Raw genomic sequence first — 17,102 nt, forward strand, 5'->3', positions numbered from 1 at the left:
TCGAAAAACCAAGCGCCTTGGCTCTTTTTTAACAAGAATGAATGGCTGCCGTCGGCCGAAGCTTTCGGCGGTGCACAAAGGAGCGCCGTGATAAAAAGCCGGAAATAAACAACCACAACGGAGCTTATTGATGGCTTTTTTTTTTTTTTTTCATCAAAAGGGTCAAACATTTCTATCAATTGTACTTGCCGTCCGACATATTAACAGTAGGAAAGCAACATGACTTCCAGCTGTTTGTGATTTAGCAACGCTCCGTTAGCATCATACCGCAATTGCGGTATCCGACATAGTGAGTCATTATAGCCTTTAAAAAAAATAATAATAATCTCCGTCATCACTGCCTGTCGTTCCCTCCTCACACGCAGCAAACAGTCGGTCCAGAGCCCTTCCCCGTGGCCGTCACCGTGGCGACAGCGATATTGACGGCCATTATGATAATAGTGATAACAACAAGCATACTAAAAATAATTATAATTAGCTCGTCTGTCTGTCGGTCCGTCTTTGCCCGGGTCCGCTTCCTGCTGTAATTATCGGCAGCTGAGCGCTTTGTCTCCCCGCATCTCTTTTCATCTTTTTCTGCCCTTCCTTCCTTCCTCTGCTTTTAACTCCCTTCCTCCCCCTCCTCCTTGCGGTCCAAAAAAATGCCTCTTATTTTGTCGTCTTATTAACGAGCCAACAAATAAACACGGTTACGTTTGACTCTTCCTCTTTATTTATCCAGCGGCTTGTCATGCTAGCAGGCCGACATCTTTTCTCCCCTGGATGAAGCTCATGTCCTCATTTATACCTGCAAAGTGAGAAGCCATGCATCCTAATTATTTACACTGGTAGCCCAAAGGTCTATTCATGCAAGGCCCAGTTTCTTCGCTTCCTCCGTCGTCCTCCTCCCCACCTCCGCCCTCCACGCCAGCTGCCCAGAATAACGGCCCTGGCGGACTTGGCCCAATCTCGTGTCTTTCACTCTGCGCTCTTCCTGCCCCTCCCGACCTCAGCACAAGTTGACTTCTGTTCATCGTCGACACTACGCGTTATTCAAAGAGTGAAAAGGCGACACCTGGATGAGCGAGGACAGAGCTTGACTTGTGCAGAGAGAGAGAGAGAGAGATGCTCCTATATACTGTTTTGCAAGATTGCAGCGGAAACTTCCATTAAGGCTTCGCTAATTAACCTTCAATGGGCCACTCCTGATTTACTGTCTAACCTTTCCCAAGGCTTCCTTTTAGTTTTTATTCGTATTATAGCACACGCTACTATGCTGCATTTTTGTAATCTGTTTTATCACAAAATGATTCAACACAATCCCAGTGCGCCTACGGTGTCACGGAAAAATGACATCATAACATCGCATCATGGTGTTTGCAATTTGGCCACAAGGCGGCAGTATAATACAGACATTTATGATCACCAAAGAAGCGTTTCACAACTAAGTGACTGTTAGGTGCTGTAATTTTGGTTATTACCGTAATTTTTGGACTATAAATCGCACCGGAGTATAAATCGCACCAGCCATAAAATGCCCAAAAAAGTCGCTCCTGAGTATAAGTTGCCCCCCCCCCCCCCAAACTATGAAAAAGAAAACGCGATTTATAAATTACGGTAAGAGCAATAATCCGCACCGTGAATTATCATAGCACTGCAAAACAACAACAACAAACGTATCAGTTGTGTTAAGCCGTTTTGTTTTGCGTGCTTGCTCGACAAGCACACAAGCGGGACCTAATGTTGAAAAATGAATCGAATTCCTCAGAAATGAAACTTGCATGTCCTTTTCAGTTCCCAGCCAACCTCCTCAGAATGTGCGCGCAATCTCCGTCACCTCAGACGAGGCGGTCATCTCTTGGGTGGAACCCCCCAGGATGACCCTGCACGGCGTTCTGAAGGGCTACCGTGTCATCTTTTGGGCCGTCTTCCCCGACGGAGGTGTGTTGGCTGCACGAGTACCCTAACCCTTAAAATAAGGCTGGTATCAGTGACCTTGGAAAACAGCGTGTCGGGGAAACCAAGTATCCAACATCTGTTTGTTCCTCAGAATGGGGTGAAATGCAAAACATCACCACAACCAAGGAGCAGTTGGAGCTCAGAGGTTTGGAGAAGTTCACCAACTACAGCATCCAGGTGCTGGCCTACACACAGGCTGGCGATGGCGTACGCAGCAATGTCCTGTACATCCAGACCCGGGAAGACTGTGAGTTCACCTTCTTTTATCGCCACACACACACACACACCCGTGGATAAAGCAGTTTTATCCAAGGGTTTAAGATGTTTCAGCTGCGGTGTGGGAGGCACGTTCATGGAGGGAGGGGGGGGTTGAGGGTCTTTGTAAGGCTGAGGTAGCTGATTAAAACCTCTTTGTGCTCTGATGTGCCATTACCAGTGCTAATGAGAATTAAGAAGCCAAAAAGCGTGTGTGCGCGCGTGCGTGTGATGAGCCTAAGGCTGTGGATCTGTGCATGTAAAGCCGTGGCGGGGGGGGCGGGGTTTTTTTTTAGCGTGTGTGTGTATGAGCACATTTCCGTGTGCCAGTGTGAGAAAACACGCTATTGTTTGTGCGCAAGTCTCACCCTGTACAAGCGAGAGATTAATTCTTTGTAGCTTAGAGAGAATTAATTTTGTGCTTACACTGGCGGCTTGTGGATTACATCCGGATCGGCCCGCCTCTCTGCTCTCACCCCGTCAAGGGAGGAGGCAGGAGATTTTGAAGAAGTGTCATTTCACACACACACGTAAAAAAAGCTTTTATTCCTTCTTTTTATTGTGTATTCTTTGCGTTAGCTTCACTGCCCTCGCTCTTCAAATACCGCACGACTGTGTGTTTATCACATCGAGGCCGAGCGGCTTTTTTTTTTTGCCCTGATGCGGGCCGACACCGTGTCCGGGGGCAACCTCTTCACATACGTTCAACATTATCTTTCTGATCCCTTTGCCCTCAGTGGTTGTCGCGGCATATGGGGAAGTGTTTACAGTGGAGTTGTGCAAACAGAGCAGTGGTCAGGCCGCCTCTCGCTGCCCGCCTGCCGTAAAAGCAGAGATGACAGTGATTCATGGCCTCCCTCTGCAGGCGTCCCTTTCAATGTGTTTACACGAGCGGGCTTTGGCTACTTTATGGTCCTCTTTGAGCCAGTTTTAGTGAGCGAGTAGCTCAGTAAGTAGCCGACCCCTGCGTCTAGTCAATAGAATGCAATAGAGAATGTCGGCCCACTTTAATGTCCGTCTATTCAGGTGCCTAATGATGTTTTTTTGTGGAAAGCACACATTTATCACTTGGTTTATGTTCTCCTGTTTTGTCGAATGTGCAGACCCCGGGCCCCCAGCTGGCATCAAAGCTGTGCCCTCCTCTGCCAGCAGTGTGGTGGTATCTTGGTTACCCCCCCATAAACCAAATGGAATCATCCGCAAGTACACCATCTACTGCTTGAGCCCCGGATCAGGCCGACCGGTGAGTGGATTTATTAGGAAGAAAAGAAAAGAGATCATGTTTGGAGGAAGCGTGACATGTTTTTCCCCCTCTTCACTTTTTGTTGCGCGTAATCCATACGACGCAAAGATAACGGTTGAAATTGATCCAATTAAAAATGTGCATGGATTGTGTGTGCACTTTTTTGCTGCAGTCTCAGCACGAGGCGTGTGTGTGAAATGAGCTCCGCTCGTACCGCAGTGTGCGCGCGTGCGAGCTCACCCTCCCGCCTCATTTGCATATCTGCGTCTCATCACGTTGCCACGACAACCTCATCTGTTCATCAAGCAGCGCAGGAAAAAAAAACACACACACACTCATATGAGCGACAAGTACACTCTATCTATCTATCTATCTATCTATCTATCTATCTATCTATCTATCTATCTATCTATCTATCTATCTATCTATCTATCTATCTATCTATCTATCTATCTATCTATCTATCTATCTATCTATCTATCTATCTATCTATCTATCTATCTATCTATCTATCTATCTATCTATCTATCTATCTATCTATCTATCTATCTATCTATCTATCTATCTATCTATCTATCTATCTATCTATCTATCTATCTATCTATCTATCTCTCTCCATCTCTCTCCATCTCTCTCCATCTCTCACTCTCTCCATCTCGCCAGCCATTCATGCGTTCATCTGAAGCCCCCATGCAGAGTTCAGGATGATTACTATGTAAATGAGTGCAACTGAAGGAAGGAAGGAAGGAAGGAAGGAAGGAAGGAAGGAAGGAAGGAAGGAAGGAAGGAAGGAAGGAAGGAAGGAAGGAAGGAAGGAAGGAAGGAAGGAAGGAAGGAAGGAAGGAAGGAAGGAAGGAAGGAAGGAAGGAAGGAAGGAAGGAAGGAAGGAAGGAAGGAAGGAAGGAAGGAAGGGGAGGCTTACAGGGAGGGGGGGTGTTGCATCCCCACCGCACGGGGAGTACTTTTGTTCTTCTTTTCATTATCTCGTTCTATTGTTCCCTGGATGGCCGCTATCTCCACGCCTAAGGAATACTTTAATATCCGTTTTAGCAACACAAACTGACTCAGGCCTCGTCCCCCCGCCGCTGTTTTGTACTCGTAGACTTTCCACCCTGATATCTATCCATTCATAACGACTCGGGCCTTCCCCTCCATCCACTGGTGAGTATTGAGACAAATGCACGGAGAGGAGAGAAGAGTCATCATGTGAGTCAGTGGGAGGTTTGAGGTGGATGGATGTGAGCAGTGGCTGAAAAGTGAAAGCCAGACTGGTTGAGCGATAGAACAGGCTGACTAAAACAAACATGAATCCAGCAGACACCATTTGACTCAGGAGCCCGAATAATTGGACCGCTGAAAATACAAATGTTCCCTCCACGTTGTCAGTTCCACGTTTCCCAACGGCGGCGACAGCAAACACATGGCTGGGTTAAACACACTGCAATTACACATCCAGCTCCAGGTCATGGGTGCTGCATGTGTGGGGCTTTCTCTGTCACTCACTTTGTGGGTGCAAATGTGAATTGCTGTTATTTTGCATGTGTGTTGTGGCTGCTGTAGATTGGCCTCATTAGTGTATGACTCTTTGTGATATCTCCAAGCCATTGTCTCTTTTCACCCTGCTCTCCTCTCATCCTCCTTTCCTCCCTTGACGTTTTGCCCCCTCTCATACACACACACACATTTTTTGGAAAGAACTCAGCATATTCCACCACACTTCTTTTGATGATTTGAGGGAAGACTTGAGGGCTTGTTTTGCATTAAGCTGATGTTCACTGAGTCCTTCACATTACTTCCGCCTCTCCGGTAAAATGACAGTATGACCCAGTGTGTGGAAGGAACCCCCTGCATTTTACTCACTGATTTTCTTACTACTGCATCATGAAATGATATGCTTCTCGAAAAAAAAAATGTACGTCTTTCTCAAAATGATGCAATGGAGAACCTTCACGCTGTCTCCTCTCCTCCGCCGTTCTCGTCAGATGCCCAGCGAATACGAAGCCAACCCGGAGCTGGTCTTCTACCGCATCAGCCACCTCAACCACAGGCAGCAGTACTTGATCTGGGCCGCGGCCGTCACCACAGCAGGACGCGGAAACTTCAGCGACAAGGTCACCGTTGAGCCCGCCGCCAAGGGTGAGCTCCAACTGCTTGTATTCATTCATTCATAAGGCGGGGAGTAAAAAAGGCGGCGGATGAAAAGGGCAGCATATACACTTTCCAACGTTCTTCTGCCCGGTGTAAAGGTTTGCTTGCATGCATGTGATCGGCAGCTGTAAATGGCAGCGTCCTCAGGCTTGCCCACTCCATACTTCATTCAACCAAACATAAGTGCACTAGAGTGCTAGCGTTAAGAAGCCTAGCCGGTGAAAATAAATGGGAGGGTGACAAGGCCTCAATTGGATGGAAGCCCGGGCACCCCCCCTCCCTCCCCCCGTTATATCCTTTCAGCTCATTCTCCGTCACGTTCCGTATTATTCCCATCCTGTACTTTGCTGGGCAATGTCATTTGTCTGTGGGGATATATTTTAATCCATTTATTCTCCACATAGGACATTTCTGCGCTTCCGACTGGGAAGAGTTTAGGGAACAAATATGTTCTTTGCATGTCAATCAAACATCTTGTTACGCCACAACTTAGCCCTACTTCCAGCTAGTCTATAGTCTAGCCTACTTCCGGTCACCAAATAGTCAGGTGCAGGAGACCAAAGCATACAAATAAAAAATGCACCACACTTAGCGCAGATGTCCATTTCTTCATATTCCACCAGCCCCTGCTAAGATCCTATCATTCGGAGGTACGGTGACCACCCCGTGGATGAAAGAAGTACGGCTGCCTTGCAACTCTGTAGGCGAACCAACACCAACCATCAAATGGACCAAAGACAGGTGAGACACGACACCAAATTGATGCTTTCATTAGAAGAGTGGCGTCAAACGTGACCTTTCTCCCGGGTAGCGAGAACACAGCCATCCCGGTGTCTCTGGACGGACAGCGTCTCATCATGACCAACGGCACGCTGGTGCTACGCACTGTCAAGGCTGAGGATTCGGGCTACTACACCTGCACGGCCACCAACACGTTGGGCTTTGACACCATCATCGTTAATCTTTTAGTGCAAGGTGAAAGCATCTGCTGGGTGTTCTCAAGCAGGGGGAGGGGCGAGCGGTTTCACGGCAAACTCTCTTCCGTTCAGTTCCTCCAGACCAGCCTCGGCTCACCGTGTCCACCACCTCTACTTCCTCCATCACTCTGGCCTGGATACCAGGAGATAACGGAGGCAGCTCTATCAGGGGTACGATCGGCTATATTTAGAAGTTTTCTTTATCTAAGATCCAATTGGTTGGGAAAGATCTAATTATGTCCATGACTGTAAGTTTGATGCTGGCAGGTTTTGTAACGGTTAAGAAATAGTTCCTGTCTGTAAAGGCAGCTCTTTGATTCTCATCATTGAAAGTAAACAAGTACCGTATTTTCCGGCCTATAAGGCGCACCGGACTATAAGGCGCACCTTCAATGAATGGCCCATTTTAAAACTTTATCCTTATATAAGGCGCACCGGACGAAAAGGCGCACCATGAATGCATCATGTCAGATTTTTAATCCAAATCAAATCATTCTCCATTTTATCTTTTTTATTTCAACTTCAGACGGAACAAATAACTTTATAATCATAAAATAATGATCCATAGTCTTTTTGATTCATGATTCATAGTCTTCAGCGGGCCACTTATGATTGATTTCATGACACAATGCTTTGGGCCAGTTTAAATTTAGGAATTTGGTCCATATATAAGGCGCACCGGACTATAAGGCGCACTGTTGGTTTTTGAGAAAATTTTAGGTTTTTAGGTGCGCCTTATAGGGCGGAAAATACGGTAGACAAAATGAAAAGGCAGACATTCACGTCACCAAGCAGAAGATTTTTTTTTCTTCTTCCATATGGCTGATATATGGTTTGCATGTAAAAACAACATACTGATGATTACCCTCGTGAGCAAGGATCTTCTGTCAGCAGCATCTCTTGAGGTTCTTGACTAACCTAGGAAAACTAGGCCGTTCTTCAGCTTTGTTTAGGGTCATTGGGACAGACTAATGCTGCCACCTAGTGGGTGATAAACGTACTGTTTCTCAATACTTTCTCAATAGACTAAAAGAAAGCCATCGAATAGAATAGAATAAAATTGAATAAAATTGAATAAAATAGAATAAAATAGAATAAAATAAAATAAAATAAAATAAAATAAAATAAAATAAAATAAAATAAAATAAAATAAAATAAAATAAAATAAAATAAAATAAAATAAAATAGATCTTTATTGCCATTGTCACACATGTACAACGAAATTTAAAAATGCTTAGTAAGTCATGAATGTAACGGATGGATGGACCAAATACTTTGTTTGTGTGCAGGATTTGTGCTTCAGTACTCCGTGGACAACACAGAAGAGTGGAAAGATGTGTTCATCAGCTCGACCGAGCGCTCTTTTAAACTGGACAACCTGCGCTGCGGCACTTGGTACAAAGTCAAGCTGGCGGCAAAGAACAGCGTCGGAGCGGGACGCATCAGTGAGATCATCGAGGCCAAGACGCACGGCCGAGGTGAGACACCCATTAAGAAGCATTGAATGCCCAAATCTGAAAACTAAGTGTTTGACTCCTGCTTTTTCTAGAGCCCCAGTTCAACAAAGACCAACCCGTTTTCACCCACATCAACTCCAGTCACGCCCGCCTCAACCTGCAGGGCTGGGCCAGCGGCGGCTGTCCGATCGGCGCCGTGACTCTCGAGTTTCGCCCGAAAGGTGAGTCACTTCCAGGAAAAAAAAGAGGGAAATGTCTCAACGTGGCCGTATGGGTTCAGGTACGTGGGCGTGGCAGAACGTGCGCACCAACGCCACCACAGACGTGTTCCTGGCCGAGCTGCGTGAGGCCACCTGGTACGAACTGAAGATGAAAGCTTGCAACAGTGCCGGCTGTGGAAACCAGAGCTCCCAGTTTGCCACGCTGGATTACGACGGCAGTGAGTTGACAGCCTGCGATACTCGTTCGACGTCGAACTGGCTCGTTTGATCATCATCCCTTTTTTTTTCTTCTTCTTCTTCTTCTCAGGCACAATTCCTCCCATCAAGTCGCCCTTGGAAAAGAACGACGACGTCAAGAAGCTGTTTTCTATCGGCTGCCCGGTGATCTTGGTCACTCTTGGTGTGGCGCTCCTCTTCATCATCCGCAAGAAACGCAAAGAAAAGAGGCTGAAGAGACTGCGAGGTGAGAAGAGAAGTAAAGTAGGACGTGGTGGATGGAGTGTGGTGAGTTGGCAATAAGAACAAAGCCACCTGGAGATGGAGCTGACTTCAAACAGATGAAGTTTTACCACTGCCAAGGAGGTTTGTTTTGTGTTGGTGGTTGGAACTACCTGTTTCTGAAATTCGTCCTCCCATGCATTTTTAGACACTGTATTTTATTTTATTTTATTTTATTTTATTTTATTTTATTTTATTTTATTTTATTTTATTTTATTTTATTTTATTTTATTTTATTTAATGGGGGAAAAATCCACGTATTTATTTATTTTTTTCTTCCTAGATGCCAAAAGCCTAGCAGAGATGCTGATCAGGTAAAGAAGTCTCTCCTACCGGAGTTTTTAATATCGACCTGTACAATCCGATCGATCCCATCCCAACTGTGAACATTTGTCCGTGTGTGCGGCGGCGGCGGCGGCGGCGCAGTAAAAACAACCGAAGCTTTGACACGCCAGTGAAGGGCCCGCCTCAGGGCCCGCGCTTGCACATCGACATCCCGAGAGTGCAGCTGCTGATCGAAGACAAAGAGGGCATCAAGCAGATCGGTGAGAGGAAGGCTAGAAGCGGCGAGCCGGAGAGACACAGAGCGTTGTTGTGCTCGCTCGCTCGCATCTGTCGCGGCCATAATAAACACAGCACTCGCTTATGCCGACTCCTTCCTGCCTCTCGGACAGGCGAGGACAAGGCCACCGTACCTGTGACCGACACGGAGTTCAATCAGGCCGGGAACCCGCAAAGCTTCTGCGCAGGTGTGTCCGTTCACCACCCTGCTCTCATCCAGAACACTGGTCCTTTGATTGACATGTCAGACATCAGACCAGGAACCAGTAAGTGATCTTTCTCCTCGTTGGGCCTTCTCACCATCTGAGACAAACAAACGCGAGCTAATTGAAGCAGCGAGCGATAATGAAAAACGTGTCTTCCTGGTTTGTTGAACCCCGCCCGCGCCATGCGTCTTGCGTCCGTCCTCCATTTGAAACGTGCCTGACCTTCCACCTACCAGATCCGGTTTCCAGGAAGAGTGTCAAATCGGCCCACAGCATCAGGAACCGCTACTCCAGTCAGTGGACTCTGACCAAGTGTCAGGCTTCCACGCCGGCTCGGGTTCTCGCCTCGGACTGGCGCACGGTCAGCTCGCAGCACGGCGTCACCGAGAGCGACAGCTACAGCGCCAGCCTCTCGCAGGACACAGGTTGGCGCTCGGCCGTCCGTCTCTGTCGGGTTAAGGATGTCCGTAAAGTGACTTCCTCCCCGCAGATAAGGGTCGCAACAGCATGGTGTCGACGGAGAGCGCCTCGTCCACCTACGAGGAGCTGGCCAGGGCGTACGAGCACGCCAAGCTGGAGGAGCATCTGCAGCACGCCAAATTCGAGATCACCGAGTGCTTCATCTCCGACAGCTCCTCCGACCAGATGACCACGGGCACCAACGACAACGCCGACAGCATGACGTCCATGAGCACGCCCTCCGAGCCCGGCATCTGCCGCTTCACCGCCTCGCCGCCCAAGCCCCAGGACTACGATCGCGGCAAGAATGTAGCCGTGCCCATCCCGCACCGCGCCAAGAGTAAGTCTTGTCTTGATAATAATGATTTCATGTTTGAAATATTTTCATATTGAACTTTGAAAAAGACTATTACATAATATAATATAATATAATATAATATAATATAATATAATATAATATAATATAATATAATATAATATAATATAATATAATATAATATAATATAATATAATATAATATAATATATAATATAATATAATATAATATAATATAATATAATATAATATAATATAATATAATATAATATAATATAATATAATATATAATATAATATAATATATAATATATAATATCATATCATATCATATCATATCATATCATATCATATCATATCATATCATATCATATAATAATAATATATATACATAATAATAATATAATATATGTAATATATAAAAATTTATATACTATTATATTTATTTAAAAAAATAAATAAAAAACCTCACCAGGTCCTTTTTTACCCACGTATGCATCGAAGGGTCACATGACCCCATTTTCTTGTTTTTGCTTGACTCGTCCAGGTGACTACTGCAACATCCCCCTCTACATGAAGTCAGACCCCTTCTTCCGAAAGCAGTCCGAGCACCATGACCCGTGTCCGGTGGTTCCCCCCCGCGAAGCCTCCATCCGCGGCCTGGCCCAGCGGGCGTACCACACCCAAGGCCGTCACATGACGATGGACTCTGCAAAGCAGCAAGCCCTAACCATGGGCCACTCTGGCCTGTCCAACCTCACCTCCTCTGGGGCGTCTTCCGGAGGAGCCTCTGGAGGAGGTGGAGGCGGCATGTCCGCCAGCTCCAGCAGCTCCACGCTCCCACAGAGGACTCTCACCATGCCGGGCTCCTCGGCAACGGGGGTCCAGAGCGCCGCGGCCGCCGCCGCAGCTACCGCCGCCGCCGCCGGGGCGTCATCATCCTCCGGCGGGGCTGTGGGGGCCACAGGAGGCACGCCAGGTGGCGCCTCCTCCTCCAAGATGGGAGGATCCAGAGACTCTCTTTTGGAGAGCAGCTCGTCAGGCTTGGGCAGACTACAGAAGCAGAGGGATGGCGGCACCGGGGCTTACTCCAAGTCGTACACACTGGTCTAGCCTGACGTCGTGGCGGCTAACTGAGAAGGTCAAATGTGGAGCGGATAAAACACCGACGCCCGGCTCCTCTCCCGTGGATGCCTGCGCTGTGCCAGGCCGCAGCTCGGTTGGGGGGGGGGGTGGTCTCTACAGCACAGGGGGTTGCCTTTCTTTCTGCCTGATCGCGTGTGTCCCTCTTTTACGTCACCACTTGGCAAAACACGTATGATTTTTTTTTTTTTTTGTCCACTTCGACCTCCCCTGGTCCAAGGTATGCACAAAATCCTCCAGGCGGTTGCTTGAATTTCACGCCAGTTCTGTTTTAGGAGATCACGGCATCCTGGATGCATTTGCCACCACTCCATCAAATTTCTCAGTGAGGGAATTCTCATTTCCGGCGATGGAGAATTTCATCTGACGATTTTTAAGCTTTGCGTGTGTGTGTGTGCGTGTGTGTGTGTTTGTGTGGCTATATGTAAATATATACAGTACATGTGCACGTGTGGCAGGCACACAACAACGGTGGACCTTTTTAAAAATCAAGCTGTATGCTGAGCGTCCAAACAGTAAAACCCGCAATCCGTTTTGTACTTGCGTTTTGATTTTTTTTTAACGCTGATATCGTTTGCCGTGGAAAGAAAGGCGAGGGCGGAACAAGTTACTCTGAAGATGCCACAAGCGCAGTGGTCGTTCGTTCTACTTTGTTTAACTTCCCCGGCGTCATTTCCAGACATTAGCAAACGTGTAGAAAGAGAAATTGTCACCTCATAAGCCCCGCCCATCCCCTAGAAAAATGGAATATGCGGAGGAACATATTAAAGGGAGAAGTGAATGAATGAATGAATAAATAATTCCAAACACGTCCTTGGAATGTTGGGTCAGTAAAAAGAGCCTCGGTGTATTGGGTTTAGCTTTATGCATGGCGCTGTATCTTTTGATTTGATTGGATTTTTATTTCTTCACCATTCATTCTCCAATAGCATAATCTCATCACATAGAATGAATTCCAAAAACATAAAAAAATGGTTAAAAAAATAGAGTTGCTCCAAATGTTTTGCAATGATCAAACGTAACAAACATCAGGGCTCTCGCAATAGAAAATAATATATGTTTGTTTTCAAATCAAATACTATATGTACATATATATATTTCTATTCAAATATATAGCAAATATATGACTATTGAGACAAAAAAAAAAAAAACTATTAAAGCCGTTCTAAATTGAAAATATATTAGAAAAGATCACAAGACAATCGCTCCGAAAGAGAACGACAAAGAGGCGAGTGACTTTAACGGGTAGCACAAGCGTCACGGCCGGCCGGGAGGAAAGAAGACGACGAGGCGCCGTCATCTTTCTCTCCTCCTTGTGATCAGGCTGAACGTGGACGCGGCTTGGAAGACAAAGCACAGTCGAGTTGTGGTGTGAGATTGTGTTGCTAGGTAGAAAACAAATAGTGTGTGGTGAGCTTGCTGTTGAAAAAGAAAGAAAAAGAGTCAAAACAAGAGCAGAGCATACAGTGGATGGGAAAAGTCTTCACACCCTTGTTGAAATGACACATTTTGCGAAAGTAATAGTTTAAAAAAATGTAATATTTTTTTTCCAACATTAATATGATCTATAACCTATATAACTAATTTAGAAAATATTTTAAAAATATGATTTAAAGAGGAAATCAAATATATAAATGAAATAATGTGGTTGCACAAGTGTGCACACCCTCTTATAGCTGGAGATGAGGCTGTGTTCAGAAGCAATCACATTCAACCTGATGTTAAATGGAAATGAGCACACACCTGCCACCTCACTTTTTGACTTTTTCTTTTTTTACTTTCCCTCTTAAAAATACATAATTTATTTTTATAGCGTTCTCATTTTTTTTAATAAGCATTTGAACAGGGGTGTGTAGACTTTTTCTATCCACTGCACAGTTAAGTGAGTGAGCCTGTTGTAATATGTTGTATTGTACCTTCCAAATGTGTGTTCACCAACGATGCCATGGCACCCTACCGGACTACTTTCTACGTCACCTTACGTTTCCACTTCATGTACGTTTTGCAGAAACACATTTTAGATGGCCTGTTGACGTCCTGTCACGCGCATATCGGATAGAACGACAACATTTCCGCTCAAGTTTCCACGACACATTGATCTGATGTCACTTTGCTCAAAGTAAATCCAATGTCTCCTACAGAAAAAGCTCGTGTGAAGGTTCTTCATCCAAATGCAATGCCGTTGAGGAAGTTTTATTTTCAATGCAAATGGAGTATTTTTAATCCATGGTGTCTTCAGTTGAAAAAAAAAATGTGAAGCATCCTCGGTTTTGGGAATCCCCTCCCCAAATGCTTTGTCATCAGCTCAACCAATCAGAGGCCCCTCCTCCCACAGTATGACATCATTTCTATTCCATCAGTAGAAACCCTGTGTACATAGGAAAAGTGTTTTTGTATAAATGACGACTATTTTCAACATCTTCACTAGATACCAGGGCACAATGTAAACTTTAAATTGAAGTTATTGTATTGAAGCGAGAGGACTTAATGGAAAACTATTTAAAAAAAAAAAATGAATAGAATTATACAGAAATTGCTTTATCTTGATTTTGTGAAACAAGTCAGGGTGGACCATGCACAATTCAAATATGATTTCTTCTTTTACAGGACATTTGGTTGCATTGTCTTCTTTGGTTTGGTTTTGTTGAAGTTTGAATCCCGCTTGAGGACAGAAGCATTTGCATGTTGTGAACATTCTGCTGGTTGCCAAGTGGCAAATGCTGAAACGAGGGGTCATGAAAACATTTTGAAAAAGCGGCGCTTGTTCCTTCATTCCTATTTTGCGGGCAAACGTTTGCTTGAATTTGCAATTGCTTGTGTTGAACTCGACATTTTCCTTTTCTATGAAAATAAACAAAATGCAGGAAAAAAAATACTCAACACCTTGTGCAATAAAGCTATCTTTTTATGAACTGTGATGATATTGTTCTTTTTTTTCTCACATTGTAGATTCATGTTGTGAGGGTTTGCCATTACAATCCACAGGACGTGGATGAAAAAAAAATCATTTGGATTTGTTTGGGAATCTCTCAAAATATATCTTGCAGGATGATTTTTTTAAAGCCTTTAAATCCTGGGGGCCAATGTTCTTTGGGAATGGTTGTTGGGGAAAAAAAAAACATGACAAAAATGCAAACTGTGCTGTTAGCGTTTGTTACACAAGCACAGTGCTGGTCTGCAAATAAATCATTTTTCAAGAATTTTTTTGAATGATCAAGAATAATTTGAGAAACTAACTCTGTTGTTAAACTATCATTTAAAGAGCAAAGTTCATAACTTAGCCAATAAGGAAGTGGGGGTGTGGCACTTTCAGTTAAGCTTTGACAATGATTATTCCCTAATGAAGTAGCCTGTTATTCGGTACACCTGAAAATGGCTGTGTACCTAATGTAGTGTCCGAATGACGTCACACATCAACCAGCCAATCAGAAAGTGGGGGTGAGGGCGGGTGTGGCACTTTTCACTTTCATTTAAGCTTTGACCATGATTTTTCCCTAATGAAGTGGCCTGTTATTAGGTACACTTGAAAATGGGGGTGTACCTAATGGAGTGTCCGAGTGACGTCACACATAAAACAGCCAATCAGAAAGTGGGGGTGAGGGCGGGTGTGGCACTTTTCACTTTCATTTAAGCTGTGACCATGATTTTTCCCTAATGAAGTGGCCTGTTATTAGGTACACTTGAAAATGGCGGTGTACCTAATGGAGTGTCCAAATGACGTCACACGTCAACCAGCCAATCAGAAAGTGGGGGTGAGGGCGGGTGTGGCACTTTTCACTTTCATTTAAGCTGTGACCATGATTTTTCCCTAATGAAGTGGCCTGTTATTAGGTACACATGAAAATGGCGGTGTACCTAATGGAGTGTCCAAATGACGTCACACATCAACCAGCCAATCAGAAAGTGGGGGTGAGGGCGGGTGTGGCACTTTTCACTTTCATTTAAGCTGTGACCATGATTTTTCCCTAATGAAGTGGCCTGTTATTAGGTACACTTGAAAATGGCGGTGTACCTAATGGAGTGTCCAAATGACGTCACACGTCAACCAGCCAATCAGAAAGTGGGGGTGAGGGCGGGTGTGGCACTTTTCACTTTCATTTAAGCTGTGACCATGATTTTTCCCTAATGAAGTGGCCTGTTATTAGGTACACTTGAGAATGGCGGTGTACCTAATGTAGTGTCCAAATGACGTCACACATCAACCAACCAATCAGAAAGTGGGGGTGAGGGCGGGTGTGGCACTTTTTACTTTCATTTAAGCTGTGACCATGATTTTTCCCTAATGAAGTGGCCTGTTATTAGGTACACATGAAAATGGCGGTGTACCTAATGGAGTGTCCAAATGACGTCACACATCAACCAGCCAATCAGAAAGTGGGGGTGAGGGCGGGTGTGGCACTTTTCACTTTCATTTAAGCTGTGACCATGATTTTTCCCTAATGAAGTGGCCTGTTATTAGGTACACTTGAAAATGGTGGTGTACCTAATGGAGTGTCCAAATGACGTCACACGTCAACCAGCCAATCAGAAAGTGGGGGTGAGGGCGGGTGTGGCACTTTTCACTTTCATTTAAGCTTTGACCATGATTTTTCCCTAATGAAGTGGCCTGTTATTAGGTACACATGAAAATGGCGGTGTACCTAATGGAGTGTCCAAATGACGTCACACATCAACCAGCCAATCAGAAAGTGGGGGTGAGGGCGGGTGTGGCACTTTTCACTTTCATTTAAGCTGTGACCATGATTTTTCCCTAATGAAGTGGCCTGTTATTAGGTACACTTGAAAATGGCGGTGTACCTAATGGAGTGTCCAAATGACGTCACACATCAACCAGCCAATCAGAAAGTGGGGGTGAGGGCGGGTGTGGCACTTTTCACTTTCATTTAAGCTGTGACCATGATTTTTCCCTAATGAAGTGGCCTGTTATTAGGTACACTTGAAAATGGCGGTGTACCTAATGGAGTGTCCAAATGACGTCACACATCAACCAGCCAATCAGAAAGTGGGGGTGAGGGCGGGTGTGGCACTTTTCACTTTCATTTAAGCTTTGACCATGATTTTTCCCTAATGAAGTGGCCTATTAGGTACACTTGAAAATGGCGGTGTACCTAATGTAGTGTCCAAATGACGTCACACATCAACCACCCAATCAGAAAGTGGGGGTGAGGGCGGGTGTGGCACTTTTCAGTTTCATTTAACCTTTGACCATGATTTTTCCCTAATGAAGTGGCCTGTTATTAGGTACACTTGAAAATGGCGGTGTACCTAATGGAGTGTCCAAATGACGTCACACATCAACCAGCCAATCAGAAAGTGGGGGTGAGGGCGGGTGTGGCACTTTTCACTTTCATTTAAGCTTTGACCATGATTTTTCCCTAATGAAGTTGACACTTCACTTGAAAGTGTACCTAATACACTTGAAAATGGCGGTGTACCTAATGGAGTGGCCACTTTATTATCTTGGAAAACATGTTGGAATGCAGCCCCAAGGACTAGAGCTTGACACCTGTGACCTTTGACCATGATATTTCCCTAATAAAGTGGCCTGTTATTAGGTACACTTGAAAATGGCGGTGTACCTAATGGAGTGTCCGAGTGACGTCACAGCTCAAACAGCCAATCCGGAGGTTAGGGTTAGTGAACCGATTCGTTCACTTAACTGGAATGCACATCACTAGTACA

General features: G+C 45.2%; 1 protein-coding gene across 3 annotated transcripts in view; it reads left to right on the forward strand.

Annotated features, from left to right (window-relative positions):
* The window catches only part of dscaml1 (Down syndrome cell adhesion molecule like 1), a 58,642-nt gene extending 44,304 nt beyond the window's left edge, over positions 1-14,338 (forward strand). Inside the window, exons 19-35 of one of the 3 annotated variants that reach the window (XM_061281082.1) lie at positions 1,774-1,920; positions 2,030-2,185; positions 3,297-3,436; positions 5,419-5,572; positions 6,208-6,325; positions 6,396-6,559; positions 6,634-6,732; positions 7,851-8,039; positions 8,111-8,239; positions 8,299-8,457; positions 8,547-8,702; positions 9,021-9,051; positions 9,164-9,282; positions 9,412-9,486; positions 9,741-9,929; positions 9,995-10,303; positions 10,825-14,338. In XM_061281082.1, coding sequence (XP_061137066.1) covers positions 1,774-1,920; positions 2,030-2,185; positions 3,297-3,436; positions 5,419-5,572; positions 6,208-6,325; positions 6,396-6,559; positions 6,634-6,732; positions 7,851-8,039; positions 8,111-8,239; positions 8,299-8,457; positions 8,547-8,702; positions 9,021-9,051; positions 9,164-9,282; positions 9,412-9,486; positions 9,741-9,929; positions 9,995-10,303; positions 10,825-11,390 — 2,900 coding nt within the window. In that variant the 3' untranslated portion in view covers positions 11,391-14,338. Of the gene's footprint in view, positions 1-1,773; positions 1,921-2,029; positions 2,186-3,296; positions 3,437-3,608; positions 3,913-5,418; positions 5,573-6,207; positions 6,326-6,395; positions 6,560-6,633; positions 6,733-7,850; positions 8,040-8,110; positions 8,240-8,298; positions 8,458-8,546; positions 8,703-9,020; positions 9,052-9,163; positions 9,283-9,411; positions 9,565-9,740; positions 9,930-9,994; positions 10,304-10,824 lie in introns of those variants that run through there. The other 2 variants (XM_061281081.1, XM_061281083.1) reach the window with 2 other exon arrangements.
* Positions 14,339-17,102: the final 2,764 nt, after the last annotated feature.

Source organism: Syngnathus typhle, linkage group LG6, assembly GCF_033458585.1.
Source record: "Syngnathus typhle isolate RoL2023-S1 ecotype Sweden linkage group LG6, RoL_Styp_1.0, whole genome shotgun sequence".
NCBI lineage: Eukaryota > Metazoa > Chordata > Actinopteri > Syngnathiformes > Syngnathidae > Syngnathus > Syngnathus typhle.